The 24,633-nt window shown below is 45.3% G+C and overlaps 1 protein-coding gene across 10 annotated transcripts in view; it reads left to right on the top strand.

Moving 5' to 3' along the window:
• The window catches only part of mbnl2 (muscleblind-like splicing regulator 2), a 40,022-nt gene that overhangs the window by 5,726 nt on the left and 9,663 nt on the right, over positions 1–24,633 (top strand). For 9 of the 10 annotated variants that reach the window (XM_086226792.1, XM_086227203.1, XM_086227288.1 and 6 more), the window contains exons 2-5: positions 2,364–3,253; positions 20,092–20,256; positions 20,950–21,153; positions 22,743–23,003. In XM_086226792.1, coding sequence (XP_086082918.1) covers positions 3,080–3,253; positions 20,092–20,256; positions 20,950–21,153; positions 22,743–23,003 — 804 coding nt within the window. In that variant the 5' untranslated portion in view covers positions 2,364–3,079. The remainder of the gene's footprint in view (positions 1–2,363; positions 3,254–20,091; positions 20,257–20,949; positions 21,154–22,742; positions 23,004–24,633) is intronic. The other variant, XM_086226872.1, reaches the window with a different exon arrangement.

Here is a 24,633-nt window from a genome sequence, read left to right as displayed (position 1 = left end):
GTGCTTTTCTTCACATCTCTGCCCTGCTTTATCAGGTCACCCCGTCTGTCCAATGTTTGTACTGAGGACACAGATGGAACAAAGGCTTCTTTCTGGAAAGCAGGTTATACATACAGTAAACACAGGTTTGGGCTTTGAAGATGCGTTCCTATATAGCTGAACTATATCTATCCAGATTACATAATCATTTGCAGGCCTGTTGCCATCCCCATTCCCCACCCTTGTATATTTATTATCTACTAATTTGTAATAACAACATGACATACATTCCATTCAAATGCTGTACCTTGAAACTCAGCCATAAGGGAGTGTTGATCTCTGAGATCAAACATAGGGTGTTGGATGGGCTCTTCCCACTTGCAGAACCATCTGTCCTTTTCTTCCCTCATAACATAAGGAATGACAGCTAAGCTCAGTCTAAACTAAGCCAGGATGCTTTCCTCTACTAAGCTAAGAGACAGACGTGACCAAACCAAAACCGCAGCTACAACAGCTACAGTTTGCCAAAGCAGTCATTTTTGTAGAGCAATTTTTCACTTTTAAGTTCACATGCTTTCAGGATGTGATGATGCTATGTGACAGAGGCAACATTTTACTCTCTGGGTTGGTGGTTTTTTTTGTCAGCTGGGGTAAGAGACTCAGAAGCTTAGCCGTCTCTGCTAAAAAGGGCTAGCTTTTGCTCGTATGCTTCCAGAGCATAGCAGATTGTTTGCTTGAACAGTACAACATCCAAAATTCGGATACACACCCCTCATGTCTGTCAGTTTACCAATTGTTGATTTAATTAAGCTGCAACTGAATGCTAACACTGAGCAGCATCGCTAGTGACAATTAACAGGGCATCACGGGGCCGAGGTAGTTTTTAACTTCTCATTCTAGCACAACTTTCTCCATCATTTGAGGCCAAATCATTGCGCAGAGAAATGTTGTCCCTTCATACATTCTCACAAAGTAGGTTAGCTTGATGGCAGACTTCTTATGACTTCTAAAAATAAGTAGGGATTAATTGTTGAAGGTCAGATCTGGCATGATTCTTACCTGACTGTCTCTTCTGCAGCGATTGGCTGCCTCCCCGGGGAAATGGTGTGAAATTAAATCTCGCCTTGGAGAGTTGAACTCGGGCATCAGTACGGTTGGGCCTGGAAGCTTCTCATCTCTTTTCACATGATCAGCACTAAAGTGGGACAATATGATTAGTAAGACAAAGATCTGGATTCATGAGCTTGGAACGGTAGAGGGTTGGTGGGGAATTTCAAGTGAAATCTACCACTTGTTGTCTGAAGGAAAGTCCTAAGGACAGTGTTTGGGTTTAAATGACAGTAGGACAAAAATACTCTGCCTAACTCAGATCTTACCAGACCTCAGGGACTGTATGACAACTGTGTGGAGGAATTTGTAAAGGGATTTGGTCTTCCCTTAACTGTTGCATAGATGTATGGTTTACAGGTTTTGTTTTCTCGGTTGAGCTGAGGTGAGGTGTTTACTCCATCTCTTGTCTGTGTTCCATTTATTCAAGGGAAATTTTTAACCAGCAGGTTTCCACAACCTTTCTCCATCTCCTCCCTCCATCTGGTGTCCCCAGCCCCCTTTTTCCCACTTCCAGTTTGCAGAAAAACATTTCCAGATGTGCCAAGGAAGGAGCTCCCTGCACAGTAGCTTTGTAATGGATTTCATACGCTGATGATAAAGGTCACTTCCTCATATTGTTGCGCCAAATTGACCCTCATCTCTCCCTAGGCAACAACCTAACATAGGCACGAGTGTCCTTACAGGATGAGACCAACATACACTTCCCCCATGAGTGTAAATTGACAGGCTGCTGTCAATGAGCCGGTATCTAATTTGGACAGTGGGAGACTAGTGAATATCGCAGGACGCTGGGCAGTGTCATAATCGTGTCTGGCACTGGCATATGCATCTGTCTCAGTCGCTCTCTGGCTGCTGGACGGCTGCCCGGAATAGTGCTGCGCTGGGCCCTTTTTTATTGGCTGCACCATCCCGCTGAGCATGGTTCTACAGGGCGGGTTGGACCCTGGGGCTTTTTTCTCTCTCTGCTCTGACTCTGTGCTCTTGTCCACTGTCTCATAGCACAAAGGCCTTTGCCATTCAACATTTTGTATGCAATATGTCAGTGAGCCAGTGGGCATGAGGTACCCCGCATAATGCCACAAGTAATTGGAGGACTTAAACTCAAGTAGCCACTGAATTGCCTGAAACCTTTAAGAGTTAGCCTGTCTATGCCAAAACTCAGGTTGGCATGCATCAGTGTTAACACCTGTTGAAACCTGTTAGTGAAATGACTGCCCGAGCTATTAAGCATACGACCTTCTCACTGAACACAAACTGTCTCTGTTTCTCTTCAGATTACTGACAGGAAGTGCCTTGTGAGAAAGCATCCCTACTTGAAGATCCCTGGGCGTTCATTCATGAGGAGCTCCCTCCAGATTTCTCCATGTGCAGCCGTGAAAGGAGGACATAGCTCAGGCAAACACTCCCTGACCCCTTTAGTTTGTCTTTGCCTGTGCTGAGTGCGAAGACGCAAAGAGGTGGAGTTGCTGCATTGCTGGCCGAGGTGCCAAAACCCAGAAAGAGGAGGTATTTAGGACATTTAAACAAAAGAAAGCGGCTGACTTGTGTTGTCCTAAATTGTGCCATTGCACTTCAAAATAGCACTTGTCTCTGCTCCCCAACACCTTTACACGCATCATCACTCATACGAAGGACATTTGGGGACATTGGTACGACCAGTCGGGCTTGTGTCTGAGCATGCCCCCTCTGTCTTGTCGGAGGTCTTCATCTGAGACTTACTGATTAATGAACAATTCACTGTTTGACTGTCAAACTCCACAGCAGCAGCTTAGTTCCATGCTCCGGTCACAAAGACTTTGTCAGTCCATTAGCTCCACTTTCCTGTCCGCCAAGACAAATCTCATCCGCTGACCTGCAGCCGATTGTTTTTATGTTCCATCAGTCTTAGCTGTTGTATTTTTTTTTTTCTCCCCTGGAACATTTTCTGACACCTCCTCAGAGGATAGCCCCCTCCTTAAAGCTCCGCTCCACCCAAGCCAGCGCCGCTGACATGGCTCTAAACATTGCATCGATACGTGACACAAAATGGCTGACCCTGGAAGTGTGCCGGCAGTTTCAGAGAGGGACTTGTTCGCGCAGCGATGAGGACTGCAAATTTGCCCACCCACCTAAAAGCTGCTCGGTGGAGAATGGGAGAGTGATCGCTTGTTTTGACTCGTTAAAGGTAAGAACGTTGAACAACTCTCTCTCTTCTACACCTTTTATTCTCACTAGGTGATATCCCTTAACATAATCTGACGGGACTGCCAAAGGATGTAAAGCAAACATGAGTAATTGGATTATATCTGTGCAGCGCCAGTATAGCCTCTGATGTCAAATGTGGCCCTTTTGTGGTTCCTAATGGTTGGTGGGTGTAGGTTGTCTGCTCAAATTAGCACGTGTGTCAGGTCTCAGTGCTGTGCTGCAGACCATCTTGACCTATGAAGCTAAAGGCCAGAGAGGTCCGTTGTCATGTTCACTGTCACCACAGGTGTGTGTGTGTGTGTGTGTGTGTGTGGTAGGGGTTTTTATATGGTAAGTTCCTCTAATGTTACCATGCCTTGTCCATCATCCATGTTTGAGGGCGAACATCTGATCGCCTTAAGTCGTTCCAGGGTTTCTATTCCTGGTTTCCTGTCAGCTGTCTCTCACACAACTAACAAACAGCCAAAACAACCCAAGCATATTTTGTAATGTTTTGTTTGGTTCTCCGTGCAGCACACCTTCCGCATGTAGGAATCTGCTTTTATGTCAGTTTGAGACCCGAGTCTCACCCATAAGTATCGGTGGCATCGCCAAGATCATGGTCTTTCTTCTCTAATAGCAGTCTTAGCTGTTCCTTTTGCTCTTTTTGAATTGATTAAAATGAAACTCATTTTCTTGTGCAGCAACAGCATCATTTAACCAATTACAGACTTCTTGTGATGATGGAAATTTAAAATCAATAAAACGCATTCATATTCACAGCTAAAAATTGAGTTGGCTAAAGGTTATTTTTAATCATTCCCCTGTGTTTGTGTGATAGTTTTTTGTTTTTTTTTAACTCTCTGAAGGCTCTACCCTCAGGGACTGTTCAGCAATAAGTGGATAGAAATATTATGAGGAACTTTAAGACACATTAAACTATCTATTCCCTTTGATTAAAAAAAAACCTGTAGTTTATCTGCTGACCCCTCTGATCAAAGGTGATGTCATCGCCTTACAACCTAAGGTATATACTCTCATTAATGCGCCGTTTTCGTATTCATAACGAGAAAATAAATTGAATTGGTTTACCACCAGGCCTGTCTGAAAGTCTCCACTGTTCCAACAAGGTTGCTTCACATGCAAACTCCCACATGCTGCAAATAACACAACTGCATCCGACCTATTATTTTCAAGCTGTTGGGGGGGGGGGGGGGGGGGGGGGACAAAGATTAAAAAAAAAAAAAAGTGTGACAATGATAAATAGGCAAAGAAATTGGAGCAGAACACAGGACTGTAGGTATTTTTATGAACTGTAGCTGCCTTTTACATACAAAACAGCAGTGCATCGTGTGGAGTGTGTGGGACAGTTTTCAAATCCAAGGTCAGTGAAAAATTGTTCTGAATACTGATGAATCCGTTTTTTTCCCCCCCTTCTTGAAAGTATGCCACACATCTCTTGCTCTTAAGAGTGTGTAATAACCCTCCTCATGACGTGTTGCTCGTGGTCAGTCATTCATTTGACACCACGCTAACAAAGCTGCGTTGGTTTCAGATCAGCTGTTTTCCCGACTAGCTCGCGGTGAGGACGGCTGAGTTATACGGCGGGTGACCCCGTCTCGCTCAGCTGCCAGATTTTTGCGAGCTGTTATGGATTAATGGACACACAGCTGACTCCAATTGGGGATTGATTTGTTGTTGCATCATACAAAGGAAGGGCCTGAAATCATCATCCTCACATGACATAAATTTGAGCACGAAAAAGAAAACACAAAAAAAAAAAAAAAAAAACCCACCCCAGCCAGACATGCATGACTGAGAAAATAACTCAACCTCAGCTTGTGACTTGTGCTGTCTTTGGTACTCTACGCCCTTTTGGGTGCAGCGTGTTCTTTGATCGAAGAAGTACACCATGTCTCCTGACTTGCTGTGCTATCTAGAATCTGTCTGCTCCATTTTTTTTTGTTTTTTTTTTGTTTTTTGTTTTTAGTCTTTGCCTTTACGTGTTCTTATACCTTTCTGGGATAGCTTCGGGAGGAAGTTTCCAAACTTCTCCAGAATCAACATGGCAACCCCACAGCAATTTTCAGCGTCATTTGTCAAACAGTGGAGCTCATGTAATCCCCAGTTAGTGCTATAGAGTTGATCCATCAAGGCCAGTCTGTCTGGAGCGCCAGCAGCCAACACTCTTCAAGGTAAATGCAGTGTTCATGCAGGCATGACAAAGCTATTGTAGGACCTCCTGGACATGTTGCAGCTGGAAGCGCGTAACTCGCCAATCAAGTTTCTTCGGGCAGTATTATGTAATGTTGCTAGCTCACGATTTTCCTTGCCATCACAAACCGTTAGCACTATTTCACATCACCTAATGACAATAAAAGTTGCAAATGTTTCAATCTATCGAATAGATCAGTCAACAATTCCAACCGCTGATTTTCTCTCGCCCTCAGTCACAATGCAGGATTCGCTGTGCTCCAAACTTTCCCCCTTCTCTCACAAAAACCTCCCCTCGTGACAGCTGAGGCTTTATTATGCATTAGGAAACGTGTTTTGCTACACGGCAGGCTGATTCCCGCCCCATTATGCCCGTATCGTCTTCCTGGGTCGTCTCATTCGATAGGGTTATCATGCCAGCTTCGTGTGCTTCCAGGCATGACTTGGCCTATGATCAGAAAGCTGCTTTTCACAAACACGTGAAAGGTGAGGCTCAGGAGAGGAGCCGAGGTGTAAATCTGTTGTTTCACTTGCACTCGCGGCGGTAAGCAAACATGCCAAACTCAGACTTGATAGAATACTGCAGCTCATCCAGGACTAATTTCAAATTTTACAGCCTATTGCCAAGAATTCCTACTTTTGACTTACTGTTGCAGCAAAACTGCGAAGAAATCTTTCAGATGAGTTCTTGTCAATTACAGGTGTTTTAGCTTCTGGCAGTCACCTTCTGTGTAGCTTGTAAAAGGTGTTATTAATTTTAAATACCAGCCCGTTGGGACGATTCGAAAAGGCAGCTGTCATTGCTTTTGGCAAAAAGTAGAAGCCTCATATATTTTCCCTCTGTATAAATTACGTTCACTCATTGCTCCCTATCTGTGTTAACCCATTGCAGGCACTTTCTGATGTTACCCTGTAATTGTATTTTACAGTTCCTCAAATCATTTAAAAGTGTTAAGTATTATTTTACCCATCAAAACTTCAGCTACTGCTGGTCGTAGCGCAGTTCTTTTTCTGACGCTACTTCACTTAATTTTATCCCAAAAAATATAACCAAGCGGACTCAGAAGTAGCTCTCGTTTTTGGGCGGGACTCCTTGCTATTCTCTCGCCGCAAAAGATGATGGATAGTCGATACAGGCAGAACAAATTATACGTTAAAGCCATTCGCTAAGAGCTTGTTGATGCTGGTTGTGCTGTGACAATGGAAGGCTTGACTTCGTGGTGAGGAGGAGGAGGAGGGATGAATACCTACGTTAATGGAGTAAATGCAATCACACCAGTCTTGTGATGATGTCACATTGACTCTTGACAGTAGCCTTTTTGTCGCCGCTTATTCCTCCGCTTTGACCGGCTTATATTTCTTCCCTCTGCAGTTAAGAGCGTTTGTCTCAAAGTGTTAAACCACTTGTCATTTGATTGCACATTACATATTCCGAATTTATCTCCAAATCAACACGAGCAGCTCATATACGCGTGCCAACATACCGGGGGGGAAAAAAGTGTGAAGACATTTGCATGAGTGTGTCCTCTTTGCATAACTCGAAGCCATTACACAAGTGTCTGATACCATATAGCTGCTGTTTATATTCCCACCCATCATCTTTGCACTCGTCAGATTTCACCAGGTGACCTCCACGCATGGCTGAACTTCAGCAGTCTGAGAGGTTGGGTTAGGTCTACTGCATCCTGGCACTATCATGTTTCCTAAAGGTTGAGGTGGTCAGAAAGAAGAGAAACCACAGAGGCCTCTTTCAGGTGTGCAGGAGTGTTTTTCTCATTTGGATTACAGAGTCGTTACAGCCCCCCTGAGGGTGAGGTGCCCTGGTTTTCCTTCCCTTTTGTAAGAACATCTTAATCCGGACTCTGGTTTAAAACAGCGTTTTTTTGTTTTTTTTTTGGGGAGGGGGCAAATGATGGCTGAAACTGATAAATAAAAAAGGAAGGGAAGAAGGGGTGGTGTTAATATTTTATTGACGGAGCAGGGACGGATGATACTTTAAAGCGCCGACCCCACAGGCAACCAAGCCCCCCTCAACGTGCCGGACAGTGAAACTTGGGCAGCAGTGTTTTAAAGTAGAATTTCTCTGATTTTAGGACTGGCATTTGCATTTTTGTGACTCTTTAGGAAGCTTCAGTGAAAGTGAACTTTATGCCCATGGCCTCAGCCGCCACCCCCCACCCCCACCCCTCCTCTCTTGTTGAAAAAGATGGGCTCGGCTGCATTCCTCGGCGTAATCCTCTCGAACTGGGCCACACCCTGGGCAGAGCAAACATGTGGAGGGGAATGTACGCGGCACAGCGGGAGTTGGTGTTCCCCCAGGGTCATTCACACAGACACAATGAGGCACTGACTTGAGCTTAACGTGGGGGCTGCACTGGACGCGGCATTCTTTGATGAGCTCCCTAGTAGACCCCCAACTCATGCCTTTTCCCTAAACAGGCCTCCTAATGTGTAGACACAAGCCCCCGTCTTCCTGGAAAAAAAAAAAAAAAAAAAAAGTTGCGATGATAAGGACAGGAGGAGGAAGTCGCACATCGGCCTCATGACCCAGAATCAGTTAGTCAGTCCTCTTTCACGGAAAATTCTAAAGAGTAACTTTGATGTGCGTAAACCTCAGCATTCCTCCTCTTCTTTACACCGTGGCTATATTCATCACCGTGTCTTCATCAGTCTCATCTCATTGACCGCTCAGATCTTGATCCTGTTACACTGCCCTTTTGGCTGTTGTGAAATTAACAGTTTTTCTCTTTTTATCTTGCGGAGTATTTATATCAGACCAATCTCCTGACCCACATCCATCAAAACTATATTTATTTGCTATCAGGATTATCTAATCCATCTCATTTTCTAGCAACATGTTTTTTTTCCCCCCCTCACTAAAACCAAAAATAAACCTCTGAGAATAGATGAATAGTGGTACACGGTGGCAGTTCTGTGTTGAGTATCAAGGGGAGAATTTTCCAGCCACCAGTAAGCGGAGGAAGAGCAGCATTTAGCATTATTACCTCAGCCAAGGAGGTTATCTTTTGACCCCCGTCTGGCTGTTAGCAGGATTGTGCAACAACTAAAGGCAGATTGACCTTTGTAAAATTCCACGTTTTAAACATGATATTAAAAAAACAAACAATCCTCCTCGGGTTGCGTGCCCCCTGAGAGGTTTGCACCCCTTCTTCTTCACCGCTCGAACTCAATTACATCGGCTCTCTGAAACCCGAAATACACGCCGCCGCTACTGGCGCATTTGAATAATAGGTACATCAGCCAGTGAGCGACCTGCAACATGATGGAGAGAGAAAAAAAATCTGTCCATCTGCTGCTACCAGTGTCTCACCTGGTCTCAATCCACCCACTACATCTGAGTCATCCTCTTTTCTTTTTTTTTTTCCATCCTTCTCTGCTGCCTACAGTGCTGATAAAGTCCTAGATTTTCTGCCTTTTTTTTTTTTTTTTTTTTTTTCTTTCTCTCCCCTCCTCTTTGTAAACTTACTGCAGAATCAATGCCGTCCTCAGATTTGGTGATTTCAAAGCCAGCTGGACTGAAACTCCCTTACTGCTGCAGTAGATGTTGCGGTTGCAAGCACCTCTGCAGTAAAGCGGAAGGCAGGATCTATGGCAGGAGGCTCGCTGTGGGCTTGACCTTTAGTGTCGTTCTCATTAATTATTGATGCTTAGTTTCATCATCAGAGACTCGGGTTGTTTCTAATGTCTTTTGAGTGGAGCATTTATTTGTCTGCTTTCCTCTGTCAAATCTATTTGGTGTTGGAAAATGAACAGCTTCAGCCTGTTTTTGTATTTATTTTTTTCTTGGAAAGGTCCGGGAATCCTACTGCAAGAACCAGATTGTTCATTCCTTTATATGGCCAACGGCATATTCCCTCTGCTGTGGAAATTAATCGTTGCTAAGGACATATGTCTGGACTGCTCTCTCCAGACTTCTGATTATAAAATGGTCATATGATCAAAGACACAGAGCAGAAGATGCTTCATTCCCACCCAGCCTCCCAAGGCTACACACACAGGTACATGCCTATGGGAGCTGCAGACAGTTCGACAGACAGGCCCAGCTGTTTCCCAGGGGCCGACTCTTATAATGAGACAGAGAGATCTTCTTAATTGGCTCCATTTAATGAGGCAACAGGAGCACATTCTTGAGGGACCCTACACCAGAATGGGCCCTAATCCCTTTTTTTTCTCCTTTTTTTCCCTAAATAACTATTGGTCCGTGTCAAACAGGCCTAGCATGACATCTCCATCCCTTCTGAAGATGTGTCACCGTTGAGAAGCCTTACTGCTGCTGTATCGCGATCGAGGAGTATAAACTTCCCCGACAGTGATTGACACGGGCCTGTCATCTTAAAAAAGCGGCGACCAAACAGTGTGTCCTGTGTGAAGTCTGTCCTACCTTACGTGCACATCAAGCTGTTGCAGTAGAGCACCCAAAACAACAGTTGCAGTTGCAAGACCAGTCTGACTTCACTCAGAAATATGAGGCGTAACATCCCTGGAGTGTTGCTACTAACTCCAATTTGATGTAATTTGATGGAGCTTGACTGAATGAAATATCGGAGTCTGTAAATGACTCGTGTTCGTGTATGAAAGGCTGAAGGCTCTTTGGTTAAAGAGAGAGAGCTGGAAATGTTTCCCTACCATTGTAATCTCTAAATTATGCTTCAGGGACGCCTCTTTTGGTCAGATTAACAGAACATTTTTCAGGGCAATGGAGAACTTCCAGGCAAAGTTTCACCTCCAAATGTTGGACTCGCTCTTTTCATTTCCCTGTCAGATCTCAAATGTGACGACGGTGATTACAGCATCAGCATAATCGAAGGAAAAATGAAGGAAAATAAGCCGTCAAAGCCTCTAAATATCATTTGATACGCTCAAAACATTCACGCTGATGTACGCAGGGATTGTTTTTCTACACCCAGTCCAAGCTGGAGGTATTATTTGAATCACACCCTTCCCCTTTTACCTCACCACACAGGGTGGCCATACCATAAAGGCCAGCTTTAGGTCATAACAGCATATCTGTTTGTGTGTGTGTGTGTGTGTGTGTGTGTTTGTGTGTGTGTATATTTGGGCTGAGGCAGGGAGGGGGGTGCATGCAAAGTTCATGGACGAAAGTGAGATGGCCAATTTCACACCCAGCAGATGTCTGTACCGATGACCCGCGGCGACAGGTGGAGGACACTAATTGGCAGCGCGCACCGTCACAGAGTAGGGCGAGCCCATAGTGAGCCAGGGAATGAAGGAGGGAGATGAAAGGGGAGGGGAAGGGAGGGAGGGGGGCACCAGTGGAGGGCAACACTGTGATGCTAGGAAGAGCATGATTGCATGGCTCGATTCCTTTTATGTTTTTACTTTCCATACTTGTATTCAGTCAGCGCCACCGCTCATCATGGAGGAAACAGGGTAAAGAGCGGGGCGATGACATGGGCGAATAGAGAGATCGATATGTGTACTCGCATCTGATGATTTTTAAGATAAAACACGGCCTGCAGCTCAAAGGCTACTTGAGTCATTGTACCCTGGTTTATTGATCAGATCTCTTTGACTAAAGGGCACTTGCTACTTGGACCCAGAGAAAACTCAAAAGCCCTCTCTACCTCTTACTGTTTTCTTCATCTCCAAATGCCTCTGGGCTCCCTCAGCCCATTGGAGAGAACATCCTCAGGGGCCTCATCAGTAGAACTAACATACTGATCGAGCCCGTATTCCCTTTTGGTTGCGTATATCAAATGAAAGCCTCATTTGCAGTTTAGCTAGATTGCAATATCTGTTTTTGTACATTTAAATATTGTACTTAGCCACGTCACGTGGATGGAATGCTAATGCCTTGTAAATTCTTGCTCTGTCCGTTTTATACCTCTCAACTTTCCTTGTCAGCAACGGGAGCTTTAATCTCCAAACTGGGGAGTAAGCAGCCATACAATGTTTCTGCCTCTATCTGCTGAGTGTGTTAGAAAGAGGCTTTGATGAATAGATCTGTTCTCTCCCTTCCATCTCATTATCCTCCTTTATCTGTTTTATGGATTTATACAACTCCTCAACACGCCCTGACACGCGGTCGATTGTGTCGGCTGCAAAGAAGATGTTAGCTTGGCCCTTCCTCCCCTTATTTTTTTGTAAGTGCTCTGTTTGTTTTAATATTTCTCATTAGCATTTGTTGTGTTATTTTTGGAGTGTGGAAGAGTGCTTTGATGGCTAAAGAGTGATTGAAACTGAGGTATCTTTTAGCAAATCTGGAAATATAAAAAAGGCAAATCTTCTTGTGGTTTTTCTCTTGAGTCTTTAGTCGTTTAACCTACTTCTATAAAATCTCTCACTGGTGCGGCTAGTTGAAGTTCCACTACAAGACGGTTGTCACGTCAGTGAGAAGCTGACAGGATGTGCAGGGAAATGACACCTTGTTGAAAAGCAGGCTAATGCCTCAGCCTTTTAGCTGCAGATGAGAGGTGGCGTTGTCATAGCGCCGTCTCTTCGTCAGTGTGCACAGTGCCCTCAGGTCAGATGTATGTCTGTACATGTTACGCACCTGCCAGCTACATGCCTGTAAGTGTGCTAATGTGCATATTTAATTCGTGTGTGCGCAGATTAGAGGGGATCTGGACGGTGGGTTTGATGTCTCAGCAGGTCACAGATGATCAGATTAGCTAAAGCAGGGTTCTAGCCTCCAGCTGGATTAGCCGCAGGGACCAGGACTCTGCACTTTAACCAGCACCTCACAATAAACTTGGATTCAGAGAGTGGAGACCTCCACTGAAGTCATGTAGTATTTCCTGGAAAACTCCTTAAAAACATCAGAATCTGCCCCGAAATTGTATGGCTTCCTCCTTGTCCCACCCTTTCTCCAAGTTGATGACATTCAGCATTTTTGCAACTAGATCATATTTAGACGTTTTTATTTTTTGTTCGCCTTTTTGCATAAGACAGATGAACATAAAAAGGCATTCCCTAACCCGTGTGATTGCACCTACGCCGCATCACTTTTTTGTTCCATCATACTCATTCCTCAGTGCGCTGCAGCCCAAGCTAACTGATCACTAGCTGCGGTAGCAGTTGCTGCATAGCCGCAACGTTGTGTAGCATGTGATTTTTCAGCTGACGCACAACATTCTGCAATTTCCCCTTAAACAGTCCCACACTGGGAAGCATTGTGAGCTCATGTAGATGAAATGTTAAACCGGGGTCAGATAAATAAGATAAATGAACACATTTAGTTGCATAAGATACTCGGGGTGTAGACACATGATCCACAGAGGGAGCCTTTATTACACATTGCAGATGGAGGTGGGTGAATTATTTGTTCAGCTCAAGCATCCCAGGGCAAACAAAGCTAAAAAACAACTTCTTTTCATTATCACACACCTTCATCCCGCTCCCTCCCTGTCGGTATGAATGTCTTCTCCTCGCTCTCTTAATCTTGGGCGCATCAGCAGTAGTACTACTCCTCCATCTGTGGGATTACATTTGATGAAACAAAGGCACTTAATTACTGCTGAGGCAACAACGGCTTGCGTGTGTCTTTTGTATGTGTGATCTTACTATTCTCTCTAAATTACCTGCTTTCTGTCCTTTGCACCACGGGTACGTTCTTGTTGGAATACTTCATTGCAAATTGAAAGAACATAGTAGGAAGCTGGTTTACACAGGTTTTTGTAAGCCTTTGGCTATCATTTCATAATGGATTTCCAGTGTTTCCTGCTTCCCCGCAGCCTCACTGCTTCAAACAGATCCATTAGTGTCCAAAAACAAAACAGGATACTTAAGAGGCAGCATTCTTTTTGTTTGAGGATGAAGGGAAGCCCTGTCCATGTGCATCCAGCGCCTCACTACTTTACCGGGTGCAGGGATCAGTGGGTCTGTTTTTTTTTTTTTTTTTTACCCTCAGTCTCCTGAAATGTTGGAGTGTCTCATACCTTGGGGCTTTCACCTAAGTGGTTTCTACGTGACCTCTTAAAGGTTGACCCGTCACTAACCCATAGTGCGCCTGGAAAACAAAAAGAAAAGAAAAGATAGGCACTCCTAGAACTACCAGAACTGTTGTTTTTTTTTAGGAAACATCCTGCTCGCTCCGGGATGATGAATGATCTTATGTGGATATTTATAGCCACCCAAATATCTAAAGCCAATGTATTTATCAATAGGGGGGAAAAAATGACTAGGCAAGATGGGGGATAGTGCAATGTGAGGACAAGGCAGTGCTGCGAGTGGGGACAAGATATGAGGGAACACAAGGAGACAAAGTGCCCCCCCCTCCTCCCCTCCCCTCTCTGGTCGATGAGGATACAACAGGTTCTTCTGCTATGCTCTAAGGGGATTACACATATCACAGGCTTGGTGTCAGAAAAATTAGCTTCGGCTTCTCACAGCGTCCCTCCTCCTCTCACGCTGAGATGGACAATTGGATAAAAATGAAGGGATGAAGAATTTCTGACATCCCAAACCAGGATGCAGGGGGGATCTAAATAGCTAGCTGCCGTATTAGCTGCCGATGTGGCGAGTTTACTGCACCTCTGGTCTTCAAGGAATATATTTGCTGTGCTGTCATGTCACTTGCCCACTCCTCGGGCCTGTAGGTTGACAATGCCTTCACTGCATTGATTGTGCATTCAACCACTGTCTGCTTTGTGCTGAGCGCATCTCTTTTTTTTTTAAACTGTTTTTTTCTCTGATCTTCCTTCTTGAGTTGTTGTGGGGTTTTTTTGTTTTTTTGGGGGGGGGGGGGGTGCAGTCAGCCAATACTGCTACTCACACCGCCATTGATCAAGTTACTGAGAGCTGTGCTAGCAACCCAAGGCTCAGATATGTAAAACCTACTCTCTGTGGAGAAAATGGGGGGGTGGGTTAATGGAGATGCACACATATCCACTGCCCCCCCCCGGATTCTTCACTACAAATTGAATCAATATTGAGAGCGTCTTCTGTGTGTGATTACTATGAACACACGAACCCTTCTAAGTCATCTGTTGACAGCAGAAAACATGAAATGCCCACAGTGTAGCGTGTGTGTGCACGCGTGTGCGTGCGCGCGTGTGTGTGTGTGTGTGTGTGTTGCTGTAGGAGAGGAAAGCAAAGCAGCGGCTCATTTCAGGTGAATCCATCTTAGATAAGCAGCAGGGCAAGTGGAACCACAGGGGTGTGATATTAAGGCGTGTTTCCAGTCGGCTTTATGAGGACATTTACGGCTCCTCTGTTGGCTGCAGACCTATAGGCAGCCACTCTCTGTCTTCAGCAGGCCCAGAGGATAGAGCGCCCATTGAGGGCAAAATGCAAATGTTACAGTGGTGAACGGAGGGGCCCACAACTGAAGCGCTATTCTGAAGAGGCAGTGGAAGACTGGTCCTCTGTGTCTATGCCACCCACAGACACACAACACTCATCACTCTGACCATTCAGCCAGGCTGATGAAGGAGGTTGGAGGGGTGGGGTTGGGGGGGGGGGGTGCAGTGTAAGGGTTTGTGCCACTGATGAAGATGGCAGGCTGGGGATGCTCATGCCAGTTAGAGCACACACACACAAAAAAATCCCCCTGATTAATATCAGGCGGGTACAGGGTACAGTTGACTAATGAGAGCGTGTTCTGTGTGTGATTACTATGAACACATCAACCCTTCTTAGTCATCTGTTGACAGCAGAAAACATAAATCGCCCACAGTTTATCGTGTGTGTGTGTGTGTGTGTGTTTGTGTGTGTGTGTATTTTTAACGTATTTGTTTGCTTTATCTCCGCTTGTTCCACTGATCAATGTGTCGCCATGTGACTCGCTGCTGTGAGCCATAACGACGATCATATCAATCTGTAGATCTTTTTTTTTTTTTTAAATTCCTGATTTTGTTTTGTTTTTGCTCACTCCGTCGTTTTGTCTGCTCGTTAACCCCAAAATGTGAATTTTTCACACATTTGATATTCAAAAGTACTTGACAAACGACCAAAAATGTATACAAATTTTAATTTTCAGATTTGTGGATTAACCTTTTCAGCACTGAAACATCAAGAAACATGAAGCTTGTTAACTAGAATAAAATTTATATAATACATATACATATATATATTTATATATATATAGAGAGAGAGAGAGAGAGTCAGATTTAATTTCCAGAAGTAATGGGCTCTCATTACAAGAATTAAAACAACTCAAGGAGCCACACTGTTAGAAATGAGTGTAATCCTAATCTGTTTATGAAACCAGCTGCCGTTATCCCCATCCCCCCCTGGATCAACAGTCCTGTGGAACACGTCTTTATTGACATTACCACTGCATGGAAACTTGGCAAACAATAAGCAGTATCTTGTTGGCGAGGGTCCGTAGGGACTTGAGGAACGTGCCAGCCCCGCAGTAGCATCTCATTATATAGTCTCTTGGACAGAGGCGCTGTTTCAAGTGAAAACTAGTTGTAATTTATCTTTAATCTTCCCTCGTCGTCATTCGTGTACCACTGCCATGCAAGGGGGGTAATTACCCAATCTGAATCAAAGCGGTCATTAGTGGATCCCAGAGTATGGATCATAGGGTTTCATACACACAAGAGCAGCTGGCGCAGCCCAGAGTGAGAGGTTGCCATGTGATCGACCTTGCTGAAAGGTATGATTTCACCATGTAGCTATGGCTACACACCGGCGGCTGGTGCGTGAATCACAGAGAAGCCTTGGTGCTTTCAAAGATCCTTTTCATAGACGGAGGCAATGACCGCAATGAATGGATTATGCACTTCTCCAAGTGGGTGGCTTAGACAGAAGGCACAGCGCACTCACCCTGTATCTATATGTGTGATTGTGTGTGTGGGGGTCTGTGTGTGTGTGTGTGTGGGGGGGGGGGGGGTGTTTGCGTGTGTCTGCCACCCCCTCAAAAGGATACGGTTGTGAAACCAGATGACGGCACAGTATTGTCATCAGTCGGCTGGGCTGAGGCAGGAGGATCCATAAGCGCTCCATCTCTATCTGAGATGCAGCTCGGCCTCCCATCACAGCTTACCTCATTTTATGTGCTTTGAATCCCCAATATGGCAGTGAGGAGACCTCTCAAACTGTTGATGACCATTAGTATTTATCACACTCTCCTAAAGTACTGTAAATTACTATGTACAACCCATTTGGCCTTACCATGTTCTATTAAAGCAAGGATTACTTCTGCTGCTGTGTTTCCACTCTTCCTGGGAGCTAATGAGACAGACGTGACGTGGGTGAAAGCTTTTTAACTGTGTGCATGGTACCAATCAATCAGCAACTGGTGATGACATCATTATTACATGTGTGTGTGTGTGTGGGGGGGGGGGGGGTATTTTTTTCATGGTACTGTCAGACTACCTGACCTCATACCATCAGTCTGAACGACATTATTTCTAAATCCGCTGGTTTGTGGTACCTAAACAAGTTCAAAACACTGTCCAAGTGTCACTTTTACTCGTAGAAATTTCTCATAACAGGAGTTAGTTATGACAAAGAGATTGTCCTTTAGTTTTTAATCGTAGTTTTGAATCTAGGAGACATGCAGTAATGCATGACTTGGTGTATAATTAATTATTCACTCCAGACTTCCTGGATCGTACGTCTCATTTGTTACTTTAGCAAACACGGATCATGAGAAAACTAGACAGATGCTGCTTTTCCAGGATGGCATCCATTCACTCGGACGAGTGCAGACCCACTTTCCCCCTAATGGTTGTGGGATTAACTTCCTGCTGTACTTGACACCCTTTGAATCCACTGAGATCTGTACGTTTTATTTAAAATTTAAGAGCTCTATATCAAATTACTGCCAAAAAAGGAGATATGCCACCGTAATAAACAGGGCAACCCACTCGTCACCACTCCTGCCATAAAGAGATAGATGTAGTTCTCCTTCATCAAGGAGCACATTCTGTATTTGACCTTTGGAAGGAATTCAATTTACAGCAAATAATGAGTGCCTGCAGCACACGTGGACTTACCCCCCCCCCAGATCTTTGTTTGCAAAGATATAATTCAACGCCACATTGAATTATTCACTGTTTTAAGTTGCGCTGGTATTTCCATTACCTCTACAGCCTTGATGGTGGCGCTACTTCATTTATTTGCTTCTTTCACCTCCAACCCAGACAAAAAAGGAAGACTGAAGACAAATCACACTTAATTTATGCCAAGACTGGCTACAATAGAGAGATAGATCATGAGCACATGAGTGGGAAATAGCTTTCCAACAAAGTTTGACAAGATGAATGGCAAAGGAGTCCAAGGTCTGTGCTTAGAACGACGGTAATTCTGAATTAAGAAACAGTCTAAAAGTAGCTTCTCCGCCGTCCACTTCATGACTAGAGATGGTGAATAATCATTGCAACTGCCGAAGCCATGTGTCACTCACAGGTGATGGACTTGCAGGTAGAGCAAACAAAGGCAGGAAATGGCCACGTCGTGGACAAAATGAAGAGTGAGGGTCTGTAGCGCGTGTGCCTTTGTGTCTGCGATCTCTGTAGGGGCGTGATGATGATGCTGTGCTTCCCTGCAGATCCAGATCGGGATGCTGTCCAGAACTCAGCTTCAGCACCATTCCTCCCTCCCTCCCTCCCTCCCTCTCTCTCCCTCTCTCTCCCTTTCTCTCTCTTAACACACAGTCACACCCGCCCACGCAGTGTCTCCTGCACACACACACACACACACACACACACACACACACACACACACACACACACATACATGCACTCTTACACCTGCCTACACATTCTCCTGGACACAGAAGAAGAAACAGCTTTGCAAGTGACTGTTGGAGATGCAGAAGGCTCCAATTACTTTTGACAGCTGTGAGGTTTTTAGGCGCAGGGGTCAGCGCGAACATTCCTCCTGTAGTTCGGACCGGGTTTTGCGTGTGCATGCGCGTGTTCATAGATGCGGCGCTGTTTCATGTGGGCGATGTTTTTGTGATGATCTAGGATGCATATGTGTGGGCAGGTATGATTTAGTGCATGTGAACCACACCAAAAAAACAAAAAAAACAAACAAAATATAGAGAGAGGCATCAGCGCTCCCTGCAGCTTTGGCACCAGGGTGTGTGGAGGTCAGTCCAGTCTGGCTCGTGACTCTCATCATTACAGAGTTGTTTCAGGGTCTCTGTGAATGTCACACCTGCTAACTGTCAGCACATGTCGCAGGAGAGGGGGGGGGAGAAAAAACCAAACGTATTCATGTGAAGAAGCCCTCAGCGGTGTGTTTTTCTGTGTGTGTGTGTGTGTGTGTGTGTGTGTGTGTGTGTGTGTGTGTGTGTGTGTGCCGACTTCATTTCCTCAGTTGAAAGAAAAGTGATTGTAACAATAGTGTTTGATGTTCTGTCTGTAATATCTGTCAAGAAGAAAAGGGGAGCCAGGTTTTATTAGTTTTTTTTTTTCTTTGATGAGAAGATTATTTGCACTGTGAGAGCCACAGGATTAATACCGTGAGCCATGCTTGATTAAAGTTCTTTTCTGTTTGCCTGCCCACCTAATGCAGTTAAAAACAAAGTGATGGTGTGGCTATTAGCGGGTGTAGCAGGGTGAAAGACAAGCCTTTGTGCTCGTGAGGGAAAAAAAAGAATCCTTATATTTCTTTATTCACATGCATGAATCTCGGGATGTGTTCATTTTATCTTTTAAAGTCTTCTTCTTCTTTGAGTGACCTCTGTGTATGACAAGTTTTTTTCTTTCACAGTACATATATTGATTTTTCATGGAAAAAAAACAAAACCGATGTGTTGTGAACAACCGCGGTGATTATTCCATTCCTGCAAGGACAGGAAGCACATCAGGGCACAGAAGCAGCGTGTTAGCTACACCCACCACACACACGTGGCTCTGAAAGGTGACTTTGTTTGTTGTGTTTGTCTTGAAATGGTGTTTGAGCACAGTAATTAAAAGAACGCATCACTGCGGTGGGTTGGGGGCCAACTGGGTGGCAGCGCCAACAAAGGGAAATCAGTAAAATCATTGCACTGCCATGTTAATCAGGCCACTGCGTTGTGGCTCCTCTGTATCATCAACATGTTTCTAGGCAGCATCCCGTCTCATACTTACCCTGCTTTTACTTCCTGGTGTCCTCTTCGCTTCTCCTTATTCCCACCAACCCCTCTCTGCCTCCATCCTTTTCTCCCCTCCTAACCTTCTGCCTCACCCACCACTCCTGCCCCGCCGCCGCATTCTACCCTTCGCTTTGTCGCTCCCTTCTGACCTTCCTTCTTCTCTTCCACCCACACCTCCTCCCAATAAGCACTGCAATGAGCATCCATATTGGATTATTGTGTTTGCCATTAGCCTCTGGGTTGACAGTGTAATTGCCTTCATCCACAAGGGTCCTCTGTAAGCCTGACCCTGCACACCCTTCATTTGCATTTCCATTGAGAATACTGTATGGTTTGTCCATCGTCCTCATTTCCATGTCTCCACTGGATATACGTTCAAGATGCAAACAGGGAGCAGTGGATAGCCTGCTGCTACACCTGCTGGATCATCAGCGTCATAATCAGTTCCCACATATTTGCCACCTGCAGACACACAATTAGCCAAGTTTACTCTAAAACTGCTTAAAAGTTCACTCTGTTAATCACAAAAGACTCTTGATAATCTTGTTTTTTTCTCTCTCTCTCCCACTCCTCTTTCCCACCGACATTGTTTTCCTACTCAGGGCCGTTGCACACGAGAGAACTGCAAATACCTCCACCCACCCGCTCACCTGAAGACCCAGCTGGAGATCAACGGGCGAAATAACCTGATCCAGCAGAAGACAGCCGCCGCCATGTTAGCCCACCAGATGCAGTTCATGATCCCTGGCACCACCATGCAGCCTGTGGTTAGTGCCGGCCTCGCCGCTGTGCTCCAGCATGACTCACTGTCAAAATAACAGCGTTGTTGTGCTACATTGTCACGTGCCTTCTAGCTTAAAAATATCAGGTGATATAGTGAAGTTTCATGTTTTTTTTTTTTAAAGTGATTTAAGATGTTTGCGCATTATTTAATGAACATTTTTTTACCTTGCCTGATCTGATGTATCAGCACTCTGCCGGTGGAATGATCAGTTTTTGTCATTTCAGTAATGCATAGAAGTCCGAGTTGCTCAGCAGTCAGTGGGTAAATTGTGATTGCGCTGGGCAGTTGCCAGTTGTGAACATGTTTATCTGCATCAGAGTAAAGCTTAGTAAAGCAGAAAAATAATTTGCATACCCAGCAAATAGGCCTGCCTGTTGCGTATAAAAAATATTGGGAGAGTGGCTGATAAGCCTTACTTCTGTCTCCCTCCTCACCTTCTCTCTCAAACCTCTCAGGCTCCGTTCCTCCGGCTCTCGCTCTGCCTGTCACACCCTGTCCTGACCTCTCGTCTCATCTTTCTCACCCACCACTCTGCTGTCTCTTCTAATTTCTCTCCCTCTTTTCTGCCTTTCACCCACCGATTCCACCTGGACGTTTCTCATTCTGTCTCTCAAATCTTGACTTATGACCATATAACAAAGGGAGTGTTGGTAAACTATCGCCTCCATGTCCACAGCAGACGTTTCCAGTCAGCCAGGGTCTCGGCTCCAGTGCGGGCTTGAGCTACACACCCTACTTGACTCCGATGTCCCACAGCATGGGGCTCGTGCCCACAGACATCCTGCCCAGCACCCCCGTCATCGTCCCCGGCAGCCCCCCTGTATCTGTGACCGCCGGCTCTTCCTCCAACCAGAAACTGCTGCGCACCGACAAGCTGGAGGTGACCCACCCGATCAGTGCTCTCTCTCTCTCTCTGTCTGTCCTACAAGATGACAGCTAAGCGTAGCGTTACTCTTTGTTTGACAACGTGGGGTATAATTATAGTGCTTTGATTATGAGTGTGAAAGAAAGGGTAATACATTTGTTTTTGCTAATGAGCAACATGCATAGTTTCAAGCATGGGCACTGTTTGGAAAACTAGCTAATAATAACCAGCTCCTTAGTTACTGCAGTGTTGGCATGGCAACCACAAGGACAGCAGGTCTTTAACCTTTGAATTAACTTGAGTTTATTTCCTATTTATTAAGTCTAGTTAAGCAACAAAGGTGTGGAGTTAAAGTTGCCGTAGTGTCTGTTCATTGTCAAAGGTACACAAAACGAAATCATCGAAACAAAACCAGCAAGCGAGCGATTACTTACTTCCTTGATTTAAGCTAATCTCTTTTTGTTGTCGTCTGTTCGAACTCGTAGCAAAACACGCTGCAAAAAAAGCGCGAGATTAGGGTTTTACACCGCTACCTGATGGCCACAGTTCAGCTGAGACAACAGCAACAACTTCTCCATCTGGCCCCCGGCACACATGAAGATAGTTTGTAAAAAAACAAAACAAAAGAGTTTTTGTCCCCCCCCCCGTTACATTTATTAAGATAAACAATAATCTCCCTTAGACCTGGAGGTGATGCGTAGGTGTAGGCCTGTATGTGTTTTTCTCCAGGAGAGCTATCACTTAGCAACTGAATGAAGTTGGCTCTAATGAACCAGTATCCCTCGGAGACACGTATGCACTCCCACACAAAACCAGCGCACGCGCGTGTGCCAGCGATCCTGCACGCGTGTGTGCGCTCTTGAATGTTGCATTATGAGTATGTGTGCACGAGTGTGTATGTGTGCGTATCATTCCCAGAGTGCCTGTGAAAATCAGATCCCCTGTGATTGCACCAAGCCCTCTGAACAGTTGAACACACACACACACACATACACACACACACTGCCTCAGTAATTTAACAATCATTTGGCACACAAAGCACTTTTTACATGGCGCGATGGCCCTTTCACTTTTAACTACAAAACTAATTTTTGTTTTGGAAAAAAAAAAGGCTGGTGAGATTTTTATATGCAGGATCATTCGGCTCCAGAGAGTTTTTATTCGCATACTTGAACAGCTTTGATGCAGAATCAAATCGATCCATCAAATGATGCCTTCATACGTTTGTTTTCAGTTGAAAAATCACGGTAAAAAAAACCAACAAATCATAGAGACTGGGCTCGTCGCAAACTTTCTGGGGCCGACTCACATTTCAGTGATATGCCACAAATTCAGTGGACCTCACTCGAACCTACATTGATTCATTTTTCTAATTTTCCAAGTGACGTGACAGCAAATCATCAAATATTTTACATTTGCCTGTTGTTTCTGTCGAATACTCGTCATGTATTAAGAGTTTAAAAAAAATACCTAAATTCCTGTTTCTGTGTTTCTTCATTTTCTTTATGCCCACACATCATCTGAGTCACCCCTCGTGTGTGTGTGTGTGTGTGTGTGTGTGTGTGTGTGCGCGCGCGTGCGTGTCCTTACTCTGCCGCTTCTAGGTTTGCCGCGAATTCCAGCGAGGCAACTGCGCTCGAGGCGAGACCGACTGCCGCTTCGCCCACCCTAGTGACAGCCCCATGATCGACACCAGTGACAACACCGTCACCGTCTGCATGGACTACATCAAGAGCCGCTGCTCACGCGAGAAGTGCAAATACTTCCACCCGCCGGCTCACCTGCAGGCCAAGATTAAGGCCGCTCAACACCAGGCTAACCAGACGGCTGTGGCTGCACAAGCTGCTGCCACAACAGCAGCCATGGTGAGAGCACTGCACTACAGCCTCCTTCCTGTACTTGAAAACGACACAGTTCTTGTCCTTGTAGTAACCACACAAGGTTAGAGGCTCTTTTATAGCTCCTATACAAGGTTCAAGGTTTCTTTATTTGTACCCGAGGGTAAATTTGTTTTACACAACTCAACTCAAAGCCTGATACAACTATCACAAGCCGTCACAATTATTACAGATTGAAATTAATAATGGTACACTTCAGAAATTTAACAACAGCACATATACATTTGTTGTGTATGTACTCTAAACTTGAGCAGTCCGTTGACCAAATGGAGGCAAGTGAGAGTGAGGCGTCGCAGCAGGGCCGCGCCACCAAGCCCGGGCGGGGCAGGCTGCAGCCAACAGGCGCTGCCACTCCAAGGGAGGTGGAGAGGGCAGAGGTGGGGGGGTCAGGAACACACGGGGAGGGGGGGAGGATAGTACGTGCCATTTACGTCACCAAGGCAGAAGGAGTTCTCCTGGAGGATAAACAGTGGGGCAGATGACCTTCCGTAGCCGATAAGGAAGCTGTGTTTGGGTTTGGGCAGAGGAGCACACATCCAATCCAAATTGTAAGTTAAAAATTTTCCTGGTCTTCAACAGCACTCTCCTCTTCGCAAAGCGGCCAACTGCTCCGAGATGGTTTCCATCCTGCGTTTCAGTTCAAGAGTCTGTTGTTGCCCCGCTTTGCCAGCCTCAATAATTGCGTTGTAAATGACGGTCAGTTGTGGAGGTCCAGATCTGGTGGCAGCCGTCGTCTTGCCAATTTTGCGGTATGTGAGGGCACCTCCAAGTCCGAGGAGGAGAAGCCCCACAACCATGAACCCAAATAAGTAGAGGTCCTCGATGTCCTCCACGGAGAGAGGTGTCAAGCACGCGGCACGCCATCTCCCCCAGGAATCGAGAACGTAGCCCGCAGGGTCGGTTCCATGCGGACAGGCAGGTTCCTCCGATCCTGATTTCCTTGTCGAAAATATGGTGTCAATAGCGTTGAGAGACCAGCTGATCAGTTCCATGATTAGTTTTAGGTGGAGAGCTCACAGCTGCGTTGGATAGGAGTTGAGACAAAGAATGACAGTCAGACAGAAAAGAAGAGGAGGAGAGAGGAGGAGTGCGACTGCTCTCGCCCAGTCCCAACCCAGTATACACAGGAATAGAATTAAAAACAAACAAACAAAAAACTTCATATTGGAGGGTTGTGGACGTAAACAAGATACCCGAAGCATTAGTCACACTCGAGATACCTCTGCCTGGAATTTATTCCAAACGTCACATGACATCATGACCAATCAGCTTGTCTTACAAAGTGTGGAAACACACAGTAACATCAAATGTGGAGCACTGCTTTATTACTGTATCAACCATACCCACTGCTGCTGCTGGTTTATTCTGGGAGATTCCAGTATGCCGTTCACCACCAGTGGGGCACTTTTAGACAATAAACAGGGTTTAGTGAGACCTAAACGCATCAGTATAATGCGGCAAGAACAATCTGTTATTATCTCGCCGCAGTCTGCTTTTATTTTCCAATGCCCTTGGTTCATACAGAGACAATGTGCTACTACCCCCCCCCCCCCACACACACACACACACACACACCAACCTCCCCACTTTGCTCTCA

The sequence above is a fragment of the Aulostomus chinensis genome, chromosome 1 (assembly GCF_037954235.1).
Source record: "Aulostomus chinensis isolate RoL2024-O1b breed Wild chromosome 1, RoL_Achi_v1.0, whole genome shotgun sequence".
In the NCBI taxonomy this organism is placed as follows: Eukaryota; Metazoa; Chordata; class Actinopteri; order Syngnathiformes; family Aulostomidae; genus Aulostomus; species Aulostomus chinensis.
Note: the sequence above shows the minus strand (reverse complement) of the source record. Positions and strands in the feature narration are given on the sequence as shown.